The following is a 17442-nucleotide window of genomic DNA, read 5'->3' as shown; positions in this document are numbered from 1 at the left end:
GTGTGTGTGTGTGTGTGTGTGAGAGAGAGAGAGAGAGGGAGAGAGAGAGAGACAGTGAGAGGTGTGGTAATCAAAGGGGCTGTTTGGCCTACAAAACAAAATGGCTAACAGTGAACAGCATTAGCAAACAATCACAACGATTACTCAAGAAACAGCATTAAATCACATACAACAAGTTACACAGTCTTGCTCAGCCTGTACAGCTGTGATAAAGCTATGCCCAGTTACATTACAGATCCTTCAATGAATGGAAGAAAGAGTGGCTTTGTGGTGTGTTGCTTTTGTTCGCCTGCAGAGGAACGCTGGAAAGAGCTGTGGTTTCAGAGGCAGTCTCTGTCGTATGTCATCAAGGTGCTGATCCGAAAATCGTCGCTCAGGATAGTATGTTGTCCAAAATCATGGTGATAACTCATAGGTTCTAGCATGTTGTCAAAAATCATGAAAAAACCTCCTAGTTTAGTATGTCATCAAAGGTTCATGAAAATACTGCCTGTATAGTATGTTGTCCAAGGAAAAAGCATCATGGTATAGGAGAAAAAGTCATGAAAATTCCCCATAGTAAATGTAAATCATGCGGTAGGTCATCAAAGGTCATGAAAAAACATCACAGTATAATATGTCATCCAAAATCATGAAAAAACATCATAGTATAGCATGTTGTCAAAAATCATGAAAAAACCTCCTAGTATAGTATGTCATCAAAGGTCATGAAAATACGTCATAGTATAGTATGTTGTCCAAAATCATGAAAAAACGTCATAGTATAGTATGTCATCAAAAGTCATGAAAATACGTCATAGTATAGCATGTCGTCAAAAATCATGAAAATACGTCATAGTATAGTATGTCGTCAAAAATCATGAAAAAACGTCAAAGTATAGCATGTCCTCAAAATCACCCCAAAACGTCATAGTACAGCATGTCATCAGAAATCATGTCATCGTATGTCATCACCCAAAGACGCCATAGTAAAGTATGTCGTCAAAAATTGTGAAAAAATGTCATAGCATAGCATGTCGTCAAAAATATTGAAAAAAAGGTCGTAGTAGTCATCAAAAATTGTGAAAAAACGTCCTAGTATAGCATGTCATCAAAAATCATGAAAAATGTCATAGTATAGTATGTCAGCAAATATTGAAAAAAAGGTCGTAGTAGTCGTCAAAAATTGTGAAAAAACGTCATAGTATAGCATGTCATCAAAAATCATGAAAAATGTCATAGTATAGTATGTCAGCAAATATCAGAAAAAAACAAAAAAAACCGACATGGTATAGTATGTCATCAAAAATCATGAAAAAATGTCACAGTATAATATATCGCCAAAAATCATGAAAAAACAGCATAGTATAGTATGTCATCAAATATCACCAAATAAAAAAAATAAAAAAAAACAACAACATAGTATGGTATGTCTTCAAAAATCATGGAAAAACATCAGAGTATAGCATGTCCTCAAAATCACCCCAAAACGTCATAGTACAGCATGTCATCGTATGTCATCACCCAAAGACATCATAGTAAAGCATGTCGTCAAAAAACATGAAAAAACGTCAAAGTATCGTATGGAGTCAAGATATTAATTTACTTATTAAAGGATACATTTTGGTGGTTTGAGTTGAAGGTGTGAGAAAGAATAGTATCAATAACATTGTTAACACTGTGCTACATTACAGAGAAATATAAAACATGTAGCATGTAGCTACTTCCATGTTTCAGATGATACGTCATGTTTGTAGTCAACCAATGAAGATGAGTTTACATATCACCTTGGGTTCGTCCTTCACCTTCTCAAAATGATCCCACACTTTGGATTTCCTGCCCGACATGTTATATTATAGATCGGGCACTGAGCGCTACTGTTGTGCCTTTTCTGTGTCAGCTTTCAAGAGCGCGGTGGCAGGTTGCTTCTGAGGTTGCTAAGCAACCTTAACAAACACCGGTGCGTGACATGGTGTGTCTCCAAATTATTAATTTTTTCTGCGACTTACCTTTGTGATCATCTAACATCAACTATTAGGGGGCAGCCCTAGTTTTACAACATAATGTGCATATCAGCTCATTTTAATCACTGTATGCAAAGCCGTACTAGGCTCTACTCCAGTTCAGTTGCCATCTATTAACATACATTCACAAGGAAATTTTGGGTTTCAGACTCGAGAGCTGTTGTGGCAAAAATAGACCGATAAAGATAGAGTGGAGAAAAGAGACACAAGTGTGACACTCTGCTAATACTGGACGCCCTCAGGATCCACAGTTGCTTTGGTTTGTGAAGGTGAGAGAAAAAGGCAATCAGAGTCTGAGAGAAACTGTGGATTGGTTTGTTGAACATGAGAGGAGGGTTGATTGGCTCGATATGATTGAAAAACGTGGATGCCAGACAGGGCAAGTGGAAGAGACAGAGGTGCATGAGAGGGAGAGGACAGTGGGCAGAGCAGGAAAGAGTTTGTAGAAACTCTTGAGCACATGAGATGTAAGGTAGTTTTATTTTTAGTTATTTAGTTATTATTATTATTATTATTATTATATATAGTTATTTTTTTAGTTTTAAAGTTTTATTTGAAGGGAAATGAAAGAAGGAATTGAGTTAAATTAGAGAATTAGATTTTAGAGTTCTACAGAAGTGATTTAATAGAGATGAAATGATCTTAAATTAGATTATCCTCAGAAAAATACACTGGAGAGGAATACCTGGCTCAAGGACTCTATTGAAAACAAGTCATACCTCCTGATTAAAGAAAATGTCACCCACAGTCATCAAATTCATCATAAAGTTGGTGACACAAAAAGGCTGTATAACGATGTTGTTTTGGTTAGCACAACAGCGCAGCATTAGCATTCATGCCTGGTCTTATTCTTGGCATAAAAATGAACAGTTTGCCTTCATACGTCCTGCCGGCACGGTACAATTGGCAGTAATTTCCCAGCAAGTCAAGGGCCATAACTGTAAAGACCAAGGCCATCGGTATTGCTACCCTGGGACTCGGCGGTTACTGTAGCAGGACAATATGCATCGATAAAACATTGGCTCTGTATTGCCCTTTTAATGGTATGCGGAATGATTTTATGGCTCCCATACATTTTCTAACAGCCATTTTATGTAACATTTTTACATCTCCATTACAATGTCGTCCCCGGGCCAGACAGTGCTGGCTGTGGTGAGTAAAATGGACCATAAAGTTTTTTCCTGCGAAGCGACAGAGAGCCAGGGACACGGCAGCTCGGCAGGCTCCCACATCCAGCAGATTCGTCTGCATTTGACTTTACACGCCAGCCCAGACACCAACCTTCTAACACATTCTGGCTTCATTCATGGCTCTAATAAATTGCTGGTAGGAAATGGAGATGTGAGAGCTGCTACAAGACATTAAAACCTCCGTAGGTATGCTGGCCTTGAATTATACGCCTGGATGACCCAGTGTGCAAAATTGTTAACTAGCTCTCCCTAAAGGCGTCTGAGGGAGGTGTCATATATGCACCTTGATCATATCCTGAAGTCTAGGATTTGTCTGATGGGGGCCTTTGAATCATGACGTGCTTTATTTTTTCTACTGAGATTCAGTATGTTTGTAAGGCATGTAAGGCCTTCAAGGCAAAATCAAATGTCAAGCATTCAGTGTTCTCTCTAGGACTGTGCTCTTCTCAGAGATGAAAAGGCTCTGAAACGACATTCAAGGCGACAGGGAATCCTTAAACCCCTTCACTGTAACCAGAACGGTGAAAGCTTTCAGTTTCAGCAGCTGTTGAACGCAGCGTGACCCCCCTATTCAATGTTAAAGAATTGCTGGAACAGTACTTTACAGTCCAGGGAGTGAGGTGACATGTGTTGAGGTCTTTGTTGGCACTATTTCTTTGAAGTCTGCTAGATACAGTATCTCAGGGCCACTATCATGACCGAAGTCTGTTTTCAAATTAAAAAAAAAAAAAAAAAAAGATTGCTCGCACACTGCATGGCTCCAATGTCTAGTTATGTATGACACCAAGGTGGTGAAGTTTCAAGTACATTCTTCATTACATTAATAAAAAAAGACCATAAGACCAAAGTCTGTTTTCTCTCTGATGCTGTGACTTCTGTCCTGCAGGACGGGCAGACGTATTGCAGGAGGAGACCCTGTGACTGTGGAGACCCAGACGAGGATCTGTTCTGCTGCCCCGGCTGTGACAACAGGCCCAGCAGCCAGTGTCTGGACCAGAGTGGACGCACACTCTACCGCAGTGGAGCATCCTGGCTGTATGGCTGCCAGCAGTGCCGCTGCATGGTACGTACACAGAAATACACACGTTTACACAGAAGCTGCATGTGTTTTGCCAACAGCTGATCTTCATATTAAAGCAGCTCTTTAGTGCTGTAATGTAGGCAACTGGATTTGCTTGAGTGTCTTGAAGATGTTTCACCTCTCATTCAAGAGGCTTCTTCAGTTCTAACAGACTGGTGCGTGGGCATGAACCCTTACAGAGTCGTTGAGGTCACATGTGAGTCGTTGACCCACCTGGCCATCCTCAAGAAACTCAAGTCCAGTTGCCTGCGATACAGCACTTAAGATTACCATGCAGATTACCATGACCTGGATGACTGAGAACCTTCACCAACATGCAGCTACAAGGAGTTTTTAACGGGTTATAAAACACTGATGGCTCTTTATGATCCACATAAGCAAACAACCTTGTAGCTCAACTGCATAGTGTTCCCTTCGACTAGGCACAATTGTAAGTCCACCGATTCCCAACAGAAACAAATCAGCGTGAAGTGCAGCGTTCAAAAGATGTGGACACCATCGAAAAACGTATTTCATTACCGAAATTCAAACTAACGATCGCTAGCCAACAGTTTACAGAGAAGGAGAGAAGCATTTGCTGTTTTTCTGTCTTGACAATTTTATTCTCCAACCAATTGTGAAACATACCAGTAATGAAATAATTGTACAGACCCTGGAGTTTTCCATCAGTGTCCAGTTCTTTCGTTTGAATGCTCCAGGCTTTTATTTTTGACATCAGGTTTGTACCTTTTCGAAGGGACCAACCTAACATTGAGGAGCAAGGTCCTAAAACTAATTTGGCCATTTCCCACAGTGTGTATTTTATTTTTTAGTTTATGTGCAGTAGTGGCTGGACTGAAAGTCTAAGTGGACCAACAGTGTAGTTTCCTGGCAACAGAGAGACAACTTGAAACAGTCTGTTCTTAATGTTTTTAATGCGTGTTGCCAGGTATGATTCTCCACAAAATCAAATGGAACAATTTATGGCACACAAGAGCCTGTTTACATTTCCAAGGCAAAGTTTGTTCATGAGTACAGAAATGTCTGCAAGTTGAAAGGAAGCAGGAGGATACTTTAAGATTTTGTGGTTATGGCTGAGAGGGGCAGGCTCAGCAAAGAGAAAAAATATGACCCAAAGAACAAACAAACAGCAACAAAAAGCCAAAGTGACAGAGCACAGGTGAAAACAGAGTCAACCTTGGTCAGTCTTTCAACACATGGAAAGAATTTCAGGATTTGAAATGGTTCAGAATCGAACCCTAAGTTGGCCCTCTCTCTCCCAGACAGGAATGAAATATGTTTGTCTGTTCATCAAATACATTGTGAGATGTGTCTTTACATCAAAATATGAATTTACATTGGGGGCTGAATCAAAGTTGACCTTGTTTCACTGTTGTCATAATACAGTTATTAATCTTACACAGCCACAAATAAATAAATTACCTCATTGCGATGCATCCTGCAGCTGTGTCTGAAAAAGGAAAAAAATAAATAAATAAAATAAAAACAGTTTGTTTGCATTTTTCTTTTAGTTGCTTCCAAAACAAATGCATGCACAAGCCAGATTAATGTGGAGCTAAATCAGGGCCAAAAGTTTTGATAATTTGAATCAAGAATTCAAAATTGAAAAAGTTAGGTTAGGTTTTTTGAATTTTGAAAAATACAACAATGTATTAAAACTAAAAATAAGTGTAGGAAAGGGTTTTTTTTCCCCCCCAGGTGAAATCTAATGTTGATTCAGTGCTGGACAGTTTTCACTTTCATATATTTTTTCAATATTTGAAGTCTTGCTCTTTTTAGTTGCAGATGTTATGTTTTCAGATTTTTTCAGTTTCAGATTTCTGGCTTTGACCCTCCTTGATAATGTTTTGCCAAAGGCTGGCATATACCAGCTAACGTAAACTTTGCAAAAAAGTCTGTGACTGAAAAGAGCGAAATTCAAATATATATGAAAGTGAAAACTGAAAATGAATAATTCATTCAAAAAATTCCAGAAATGAATCAAAATTATATTTAACCTGAAAAAACTTTCCTACATGTATGTTTTAGTTTGAATATATTTTATATTTTTCAAATTTTTATTTTTCAATTTCTTTAATTATTAAAACTTTTGGCCCTGATTTAGCTCCATAGATTAAGATCTTTGAAACATGAGACAGAGTAGCTCATGGGAACATGGGCTACCAAAATCAACACAAAATAAAAGTCCCCTGTAGCTGCTTTAAATCCCTGAGTGTGGTGAAACAGGTTTGTAAGAAGTAACAGGTGACATCCTAAACACAGAACATCAACATGACGCTCAGTGCTGGGCTTTGTTTAGTACCTGGGCCTGATCTGCTGCTCAGCTGTGTGTGTAAGCGTGAGCGGAGGGCTCAGATAATTATCACCTCTCTAATTAGAAATGTGGCAACAAATCAGCGTGTGAGCTGTAACTGAAGTTGCCAGATCAGCTGATTCACACATAAGGAGAAAAACAACAACAACACACAGTATCACTTGTGTCACCTTTGTTTTTTGTTTTTTTACCTCACTCAGGAGGGGGAGGTGGACTGCTGGCCTCTGGTTTGCCCTGTGTTGATGTGCGAGTACACAGCGGTGGTGGAGGGTGAGTGTTGCCCGCGCTGCGTCACAGACCCCTGCCTGGCCGACAACCTGTCGTATGACATCCGGCAGACGTGTCAGGACCCCGCAGGCGCCGTCCGCCTCAGTGGAGACACATGGCATATGCCCAACTCACCCTGTACCACCTGCAAGTGTAAGGTAGGCCAAAGCAACAGCAACAATAATGAAGGTTTGCTTTCCTGTGCAGCATCTGTGTTTGAATTAAAACTAGCTTGGATCGTTTAGTGCTCAAACAAAAGTTCACAACATATAAATTTGGACTTAAACTTGTTTCTCAGAAATAATTAATGCGTGGTTTTCCTGTTTTTGAGCTGCAATTTGTCGGTCCCTTCAGCGGGACCATTGTCCTTGTAGTTTTGGGATATAAAAAGCTTGATTCAGTTCCCGTTCGTGTCAATCTTTGAATTCCTTCATATCGTCACAGTGTTGCAGATAATGGCTGCCATTACAAGCTATTGATGAAAATTCCCCAAGGTGGAAACTGTTATAGTGACTTTATCCAATGTGTGATGGAGGATATACAATATCTGACTGTCACAGATGATGTAAGGTACATTCTCATTATAAAAGAACAAAATATGCAGATCACTGTGTCAGGAACATGTCACCCTAACTCATCATCTCCACACATTTAGTAAAAATATTCTGTCATCCCTCAGTTCTGCTTTATTTTTCAGCCATCAAAATTTAAATGAGCTAAAAAGAAGCACATCAATTACGTGGGCTGAAACCATAGTCAGCATCACATGCCAGTTATTTTCTTTAGCGGTTACACAAACTGAAATAGTAAACTTTGTGCACTTGGGCAAATTCTTTTAGCTTAAAAGAGAAAAACAAAAGTCACAGCAGCTGGTGTGCTCACTCACACTGTGGTCACAGCAAGTGGTGATAGCTACTGGCAGAGCTACTGCACTTCACTCTGCCACCAGTGAGCAGCATCACTATTGGTAAAGACTCAGTTTGCCTCTGACCAGCAGGGGACCTCACCTAAGACAGCCAAAGCGTACAGGCCCCATTACCCGGTCAGCTATCTATCGTCCTTCCGTTGAAGGATCAGGTCAGCCAAATCATAAACACATCTGATATCAGGCCGTGCAGATAAGGATTTTAGATACTGGCCTCTACAGCACTACAGCAAGCATAAAGTTGCTGTGGAACAATCTGATAAAGTACTATTTTTCAAATTTTGATGGCTGAAAACAACTTTTGTTCATAGACATGTTGATGGTGCAGCATCACAGCACGTCTCCACACACTGTAGTCGGTTTATAATTTTGCATTACTCTGATTGGTTGTTGGTCTGTCTAATTGCATCCAGAGGCATTTTGATGTACGGCTGTTTATAATGCTCCCTGGATATTGAAAAATGACCTGAGAGGTTTCAGACTCAGACCTTTGCACACCAAGTCTGTATTTTTGTCTTCAGCGTCAGTGAAGATTCTGAGTCATCCAGGTCATGGTAATCCTAAATGCTATATTGTAGGCAACTGGACTTATCTGAGTTTCTTCAGTTCTAACGGACTGGTGCGGAGTCTCAGGCCTTGAACTCAGTGTGGGTGTGAACCCTTTAAAGGGATAGTGCACCCAAAAATGAAAATTCAGCCATTATCTACTCACCCATATGCCGAGGGAGGCTCAGGTGAAGTTTTAGAGTCCTCACGACTCTTCCGGCGATCCAAGGGGAGAGGAGGTAGCAACACAACTCCACCTAATGGAGGCTGACGGCGCCCCAGATTCAAACGTCCAAAAACACATAATTGAAACCACAAAATATCTCCATACTGCTCGTCCGTAGTGATCCAAGTGTCCTGAAGCCCCGACATAAAAAGTTGTTTGGAAAAACATCATTTGAACTCTGTTTTTAGCCTCATTGTAGCCTGCAGCTCTGACTGCCTCTCTGTACTCTGCGCTTGCATGAGAGACCAGAGAAAGCAGGTGAACATTCATGAACGCGGTGTCCATGTCTCAAGGTCTCGCACAAGCACGCACATGAGTGCGGTGCACAGACAGGCAGAAAGAGCTGCAGGCTACAATGAGGACACTTGGATCACTACGGACGAGCAGTATGGAGATATTTTGTGGTTTCAATTATGTGTTTTTGGACGTTTAAATCTGGGGCGCCGTCAGCCTCCATTAGGTGGAGTTGTGTTGCTGCTCCCTCTCCCCTTGGATCGCTGGAAGTGATGTGAGGACTCTAAAACTTCACCTGAGCCTCCCTCGGCATATGGGTGAGTAGATAATGGGTGAATTTTCATTTTTGGGTGCACTATCCCTTTAACACCCATTCTCACCTGGACCCATTTGACCCTCATGACTCTGAAACTCAGAGCTCACATGTGACCACAGTTTAAACCCTGCGACTCTGCACCAGTCTGTTAGAACTGAAGAAGCCTGTTGGATGAGAGGTGAAACATCTTCAAGGAACTCAAACAAGTCCAGTTGCCTACAACATGGCTCTTACAGTTTCTGTCCAAAGTTGTCTCGTGTTTAAAAATAAATACCTCACGTTTACATGCTGACTCTGAAACTAATGTTAAAGTTTTCAAAACAGGTTTGACTTACTGTGTCTTTCTGCATCCGTCATGAGCCTTTAGAGAGTTCCTTGACCAAGCAACAGGGAAGAAAATGTGGCGTAACCTGCAGGACACACACATCTGCAAGAGAGACAAGTTAACATTAGCCTGTGCAGAAATGATAATTCTTACAGCAGAGTGCAACTTCATAGCCACAGGGTATAATTTCCTAACTTGGGTAGCCGTGTTGTCAAATGCAAGACACGAGCAGGAGACTGGCAACGGCCTAGACCTCCAGTCAAGGGAAGCAAGGGAGCAAATGTGTTTTTCCATTTTGCCTTGTATTGTGAAATTTTCGCTGTGAATACAATATTGGATGGCGAATTAAAAAAATGCATTTAAGAAATAGGTACTCGGTGTGTTAAGGCTTAAACTGGCATTTGCGATTTGGTCTGGGGACATTAGACTAGTAATATTGTTTACGTCATGTGAAGTTCCCCTCTGTATTCAGTCTCAATATTTTGACTAAGTGTGGCCAGCCAGGCTCTGAGTTGTGTTGTGCCTTGTACGGCATATTCATTATAGAATATTTAATATTCTCTGTATCCTCTCTCCTGTCTTTTCATGCTGCCCTGCTCAGAATGGGAATGTCTGCTGCTCAGTGGATCTCGACTGCCTTCAGAACAACTAACGCTCTCCTCCTCCTGTCCTCCTCTCCGTACTCCTACTCTCCTCCCCTCACTGCGGGACTGCCACGCCCCACTTCTCCATCTGACGACTCTCCCCTTGGATTCATAAAAGAGACTTGCGCACACATGTGCATGCCAGCGTGTGCACAGAAAATACAAACATGCACTGGACAGACTGGAGTGTTAAGGCTGTTCTTTTACGCCGTAACTCAAACAGTGTGAGCGTGTGTGTGTGGCTCAGGCAGAGACTGAGGCCATGGTCGCTCTCACCACAGTCACTGTGTTGTGTATGTGTCTTTGTGTTGTTTCCATTTCACTAAATGTCTTGAGGAAAGCTGTTTGGCGTTAACGTCTCAAAGCCCGAACCAGAGACAAGCAGCTGAGTGTAAAGAGGATTCACAGCTGGACAGATGTTGAGAAGCTCCAGCTCTCTATGTTGAAAAATGTAGACCCACTGTTGCATCGAGGACGTCATCATAAAACATTTATTACTGCTGTAACCAAAAGTTATGCACCCTAATTTTATATTTCGCTCTGTGAAATAACATCATCAGGATGCAAGGCTGACGTTACTGAAGCAGCAGATAGTTTGATGTAGAAATAACACCCAGGAATGTAACAAAAATGACTTTTAAGTGTGATTATGTTTCAAACTCAATACAAACTTTTTTTGATAGAAGTGACTTCTTTGTTATTTCGGCAAATATTTATTACATTCAGCTTTGACAGACACTTCAGCCGAACCTCAAGACGGTTTTCTTTGTCTTTGATCCAAGTCAACAATCCCATATTTTATCACTGATATTTTTTCAAACAACTGTGTCCCACATTCATCCCTGACAGATACATAAAACATTAAAACCAAACAAAGCCACTGTAGAAAGGAAGTGAAGAAATCTTAGTTAAACTTGGTCTTTACTTTTAGGTTTTTTTAAGGTTCTGTGGCTGAACATGCAAATCAATCAAGGGTGCATAACTTTCCTTACATGCCATGTAAATATTTTATGACAACACATCACCTGCATTCCTGTATCTAAATACACCTACCTTACCATAAGTCAGTTGTCTAATGGAGCATTTAAATTGATAAACTGTTTCCCAGTTGTTCACCATGATTTGAAGTGAACCATCCGAATTTAACTGTAAACCTGGATGTTGTCATACTTGTTTTAGTTTTCACTGGTATATTAACGTTTTGTTTAAGGGCAACTTGGAAATTACTGACTTAAAGGTTCAGTGTGTAGGATTTAGGGGGATATATGAACAGAAATGGAATATAAAACCAGTTTACATTACCTTAGAATGAGCTGTTTATAACTTCATATGGAGCAGGTCCTCGTCCACAGAGATTGTCATGTTGAGCAACCATGTTTCTGCAGTAGCCTAAAACACAAACCAACCACTGACTTAGATCGGGACATTTGCAACAAAAGCATTGGAAAAACACTATTTATAACCTGAAACTAATTTATTCAGATAATTTGGCTCCTGGTTAAACCCTTCTGAACAAAGAAAAACGAAGGAATTCTAACCTGCAGAAGTTTCAGCTGGTTGCAACTGGCAGTCCTCACCACTAGATGCCGCTAAATCCCCTTAAATCTTACACACTGTTCCTTTAAAAGTACAGATTCTGGCTGAAGCGTTTCAGCCTGTGGCCTTTGCCAAAGTCAGGGCCACAGGCTGAAATGCTTTGCTCTCATAATGAAGTTGTTCTCAAATCTTTAAGTGTTACTGGAGCTTTCATTTTTGGCAAGCAGCGCCTAAATGCACCATCAGTTTTGGTCTCTGTGAGGCTAGATCATGTTATTTGGCAAAGGAAGAGCAGTCCGGACGTGTCAGAGTGCTTTGTCAGACCATCAAACAGTCTCGACGTTGGAGATGGGGCGGAAAGCTGCATTTTTATTTTTGCAACTCTGTTAGAGACAATGTGACACACACGGCCACTTCAAGCAGCGACTGAAAAGGTGTGTAGAGAGGAGAAAGCATGCTGGGTCTCTCCTTTCACAAGTCTCATAGTTTGAGCCATTTGTACGATTCTCCGCGTCCAGCCTGTCTGTGATTGTAGACCTGTTACGAACAGAGGGTGGCCGTAGTTTATTTCAAGCAAACCTCAGTCTTCTGTCTTGAGGTCCTTGAAATGACCTGCTGCCATGAGCCATGAGAGGATCCAGGCTGTGAATTAGGACATAGCTGTCGTCCGTCCTGCTGAGCCATTTACGCTGCTGTCTTCAGCACTGTCCCATCGCCTCAGTGTCTCCGCTCTGATGTGACTGACTGCCAGATAGCTAATTATAACAAGTCATGATATCCAAAGCACGTGAAAGCAGTTTGATGGTGCACAACAGGTTCCTGCAGGCAAGAACACACACCAGCCATAGCTGTTGATGAAATCGGCAGAGCTCATGGTGGGTCGGACTTCTCTGGTGTCTTGACATAGGAAAGAAAGAGCGAGAGGGTGGGGCTAATTAAAGCCATGTCACGCAGGCCTGGATTTGAGTATGCCAGGAGGTCACAGAGTGTCGTATCTGTTTACAGACGGCCAGACTTAATAAGGCAGGAAAGTGTGGTGCTTTTCCTGCCACAGTTCACACGTTCACAGCTCTGACGCGCCGCAGTGGCCCCTTGGTTTGTCCTCGCCGCCACTCCTCTCCATTATCTTCAAGCTTGTCTCGAGAGCGCTGAAGTTTCCCTCAAGTGTCGATGTTGTCACCCTGTTTGTCCATCACTGTCTGTTTTTCCCCCGACAGAAAGCGGGGGTGATTTCTAACACTGTCTTCAAATTTTGTGAAATTAGCACAGACTTTGATGTGAACTGTGTGTTGTGGCTACAAATTGTGCTTCAATCAGTCATGCCAGGTGAAATAGTTATTCAGTAAACTTTTCTTACACAGCTCTTTGTAAAACCACTTAACAGTTCATTTTAAGTCCGTGGAATAATTTCAGTAGAACGATAAATGTGCTGCTTTTCAAAGCGGGTAGCAACAGTCAGGGTCCTCTCTCCACACTTCTTAGTCCTCTCTGGTTTGTCTGCACACTGTCAGCATCGTTGCAGATGTCATGACTCATGTTCCTCTTTCAGGAAAATGAAAACCAACGTCCACAGATTGAGATACTCCTTCATGTTCATCAAGTCCTAAACAACACTGGTATCCTGAAACAAAGTCAGGGTTGATACTGGAAAGCTTGGTGCACATTATGTAACTCTGACGGCAGAATTTGTTTCAGACAAATTTGTGAGATCAAAGACAAAAATCCTTGAGTAGGCCTTGAATCCATGCTTGTGGCAATCTCAACAAGCACTGCTATGAAATTCATCCTGACTTCCACCCACCCTGGCTACAACACATCTCTATCATAGCCAAAAACTACATGCGCTTGTACAGCATGACTAAGAGTACGACATACTATACTATGACGTTTTTTTCATGATTTTTGATGACATGTTATACTATGACTTTTTTTTTTTTTAATGACTTTGGACGACATACTATACTATGACGTTTTTTCGTGATTTTGGACGACATACTATACTATGATGTTTTTTCAAGATTTTGGACGACATACTATACTATGACGTTTTTTCAAGATTTTGGACGACATACTATACTATGACGTTTTTTCAAGATTTTGGACGACATACTATACTATGATGTTTTTTCAAGATTTTGGACGACATACTATACTATGATTTTGGACGACATACTATACTATGATGTTTTTTCAAGATTTTGGACGACATACTATACTATGACGTTTTTTCGTGATTTTGGACGACATACTATACTATGATGTTTTTTCAAGATTTTGGACGACATACTATACTATGACGTTTTTTCGTGATTTTGGACGACATACTATACTATGATGATTTGTCATGATTAGATTAAGAGTATTCAATGACTATGCAGGCATCTTTGAGCCTGTTTAAACCTGGTATTAACATGTTTTGGTGTATTGCCAATTTTCACAACAAATACAACAATAAAACGCACCGGAATCAGTGTGCAAGGTTTTTCGGGCAACGGATTAAAAAAACCTTTACGCTACAAGTTCAAAGCGCCCAGTGCACGGTTATTACATCCACTCTGTTGCTAGCTTCCTCATTAGTCATGTTAGTGGTTGTGTGGATACAACCAGAGATGTCACTGTCAGCAGCACACAACACCTGAAACCTCTGCGGATAATTCATCTCCCAGTAAAAACCTCCTGAACAGTAGCCACTGAAGGAATTCTACCCAGGAGAAGTTTCAGCTGGTTCCAATCTGCAGTCCTCACCACTAGATGCCACTAAATCCCCCTAAATCTTACACACTGTTCCTAAAAGTACAGATTCTGATTGGCACGATTCATCCTGTGGCCTTTGCTAAAGTCAGGGCCATAGGCTGAAATGAACTTTCATAATGAAGTTGTTCTCAAATCTTTAGGAGTTACTACAGCTTTGATTTTTGACCAACATCCAACATGTCTCCTTCCATAGGGCAAAACAACGGACAGTCACGCAACACTTCGTCCAACCCCCTCTACAACTTGCCCATGAAATGGGCAAGTTGTAGAGGGGGTTTCATGGGCAAGTTGTAGAGCATGAGCACACTGTCACCAAAACAACCACCACGTCCGGCATTGATGTTGTAGTCCTTGTCAGGGACATATCAGGACGCATTCGAATTTACATAACAAAAGATATGTGGTCAAAATCTTGGTGGTCGTTTGCTCATGTATTTAGTCCTGTCCACTTGTTTATGATCACCAAACATGCACGTTAATACCAGGAATAAACAGGCCCTTTGTTTTCAGCACTCGCTGAAAAGCAAAAACTTTGATCTATTTGTTTGTAAGGAAAACCGGCGTCAGAGGTGACCTTGGTCTTTGGAGTTTAAAGTAAATATCCCCCACCTCCTCCTGCTGACCTTCCTCTATTTAATGTCACACTAGTTCTTGTCTCTGGTCGTGCTCCGAAGATATTTTTCTACCCTTTCATGCACACAGCGCACTGTTTAGACTCTAAAACACGGTGGTCATTTCACAAACTTTTGGGAAAGGTGATGCCGGTTGTTTAACCTCTGGAGGGGACAGTGGGCATGCAGCGAGGTGTGCCGCATCCCTGACCTCTCAGTCGCAATGTCCTTGTGTCGTCTTTGCTCGCCACCACATCTGTTTGTGTCTCACATTTCTCTGTGTACTTTTCTCCATTATCTCTACGCCGCTTGTAAAACTGAAATCGTCAACTGTGCACAGAGTACACACACAAAAGAAAAACAAGTTATGTAAATGGTATCTGTACCCATCAAAGTTTCACACAGCAATCGAAAGCAGACATTTGTACAAACGATCACTGAAAACAAGGTTTTCAGATTGCTCTGTTGATTGATTTGATATGAAATGTAACGACTACTGTAAAACACTATTTGCAAGTCTGTGTGTAAATGTTTTTACATACTGACGATATGATACAATTATACAGTTTTTTAATTATCATTGTGTTCATGAATAACGTGTTAATTTCAGTGGACTACTTTTCTTTTTGTGGGATAGATTCTGTTTTGCTGTAAATACTGTGTAAAGTGAAGGGTTCTGTAAAGAGAGTAAGACTATGTGAATAATTCTCACTACCACAGCTTCTTAGGATCTGAGCGTTGCGAGTCGAGTATGACAGAGAAGCAACATTTCTATTGTTTTTACTATTTCTTTATTTTTCTATTCTTGCCTTAACCCTTTTAGTATCTGTCATAGTTTGTCTTTTCACTGTTTTAGGACAATATTATGGATTTGACTAGCCTGTGTATGTACAGATCTCTGATCACTGTCCCTCACTAAAAGCTGAGACTCAGCAGAAGCGGATTTGGAATTCAGAATGAGCGCAGACCAGCGTCTGTCCCTTTGCAAACAGAAGAGGAGTTTGGACAGACTTCACACATTTTATTTTTTCTCCAACACACGTCTGTATGAACTGAACTGAAAAATCTCGTCATAAGAACAAGACAAAATAGAACTATGTACACATGTAAAGAAAAAAATCTAATGTTGAAAATGACAATGTTGTTCTTGATTCAGTTCCTACTAAAAAAGCAAGCCATTGTGTTTCTCCTTTAATGTCTGACTTTTTAAAAGAAGCAGTTTTGGACCTTCTAGATCCTGATGTGCTTGTTCATGTTTTTGATAGAGGGCCACGGCGGAGGAATCCTCCAGGTCTGTTCATTGTTTCTTCTCCAGATCAGAGTGGCCAACCTAATTGTACTCAAAGGGTTAAGTGTCATTTGACTTGAAGACTGTGTCGTGATAAGAGTTTGCTGTAAAAAAAATTCTTCGGTTAATAAATATTTTAGTTGTTTACTTTATTTGCTGAGGGTCTTTGGCTTGAAAGTGTGACGATGAATGGCAGTTGAGCTCACAGGTTCACTGGTAGACGAGTCATGCCTCCAGAGTGATGGCAAAAATAGGATGGATAGCAGAATCACGAGAGACGCCTAAATGGCTCACCATCGCGCCATCCACCGGCAGCTTAAACCAAAGCCGTGTCTCCGAGCCTCAGAAATGAAAGTCAAACCCAGTGTCGGGACACAGTCCTGGAAAATTCTTTCATGTTTCTTCTTTTATCAATATTGCTGTTTCCCATTTCCCTCAGGAAATGTATGAAAGGCTGCGTTGCAATAAAGATAAGTACATTCTTTTGATGCTTTAAAGGAGCGCTGCTGTGCTGCTAACAGGAGCCGGTGCAGCAACACTTCTGAAGCTATATGGTGGGGAAAAAAAGATGTGAAAGCTGCACAGCACGAAACCTAATGTTTTATACTTTCTTGCGGCACCAGGATCGATAAAAATACACACACAGAACCTGAAATTATACCAAACACTAATTCACTGGAATGCAGGTATTTTTAAAACAGTAGGAAGTTACCTTTAACTAAAACTAGGTTTTTTGACAGCATGTGAAAACTCAGCCAGAGCTGCTGAGTTCTTTTTCATCAGTTAGTAACCTTGATTTTTCAGATCACTGAAGCTCTGCCCTTAAAGCAAGATTATGTAACTTTTGAAAGGGGAAATACCAGAAAAAGATGAATTCATGCTCAGTTTAACTCACCCTTACTCAGCTTGATACACTCGAGGGATTTGCCGCTACAGCCGTACCTGCGAGTGCTCATAATGTCTAACGTTAAGTGTTGGCCAAGTATGGATTTACAGATGTTACTGTGTGACTGACATTGACTCTATGAGCCTTCTCCGCTTGTGCTACTGTTACTCTAAAGACATCGCTTTTTGTCCTTCTTGAAGCCACCTTCACATTTTCATACAGAAGTAAACAATGGCCACATCATGCTCCTCCAGTGTGTGATTTTAGAGGCGTGACGGGTGTAATGTGTAACACAA

At 40.9% G+C, this 17442-nt stretch overlaps 1 protein-coding gene and 1 long non-coding RNA gene across 3 annotated transcripts in view; one reads left to right on the top strand and one right to left on the bottom strand.

The window, feature by feature from the left end:
* LOC125879618 (protein kinase C-binding protein NELL1-like) overlaps positions 1-11375 on the top strand; it is a 455619-nt gene extending 444244 nt beyond the window's left edge. For both annotated transcript variants that reach the window (XM_049561591.1, XM_049561583.1), the window contains 3 exons: positions 4080-4256; positions 6789-7013; positions 10029-11375. In XM_049561591.1, the coding sequence (XP_049417548.1) occupies positions 4080-4256; positions 6789-7013; positions 10029-10079 (453 nt within the window). In that variant the 3' untranslated portion in view covers positions 10080-11375. The remainder of the gene's footprint in view (positions 1-4079; positions 4257-6788; positions 7014-10028) is intronic.
* On the bottom strand, positions 6883-11445 carry LOC125880012 (uncharacterized). The gene is made up of 3 exons (XR_007448006.1): positions 11374-11445; positions 9438-9529; positions 6883-7000 (listed from the first exon to the last, which is right to left on the bottom strand). It is a non-coding gene; the product is annotated as an uncharacterized LOC125880012 (long non-coding RNA).
* Positions 11446-17442: the final 5997 nt, after the last annotated feature.

Source organism: Epinephelus fuscoguttatus, linkage group LG2 (genome assembly GCF_011397635.1).
Source record: "Epinephelus fuscoguttatus linkage group LG2, E.fuscoguttatus.final_Chr_v1".
Lineage (NCBI taxonomy): Eukaryota > Metazoa > Chordata > Actinopteri > Perciformes > Serranidae > Epinephelus > Epinephelus fuscoguttatus.
The sequence above is the reverse complement of the archived record's forward strand: the minus strand, read 5'-3'. Positions and strand labels throughout refer to the sequence as shown.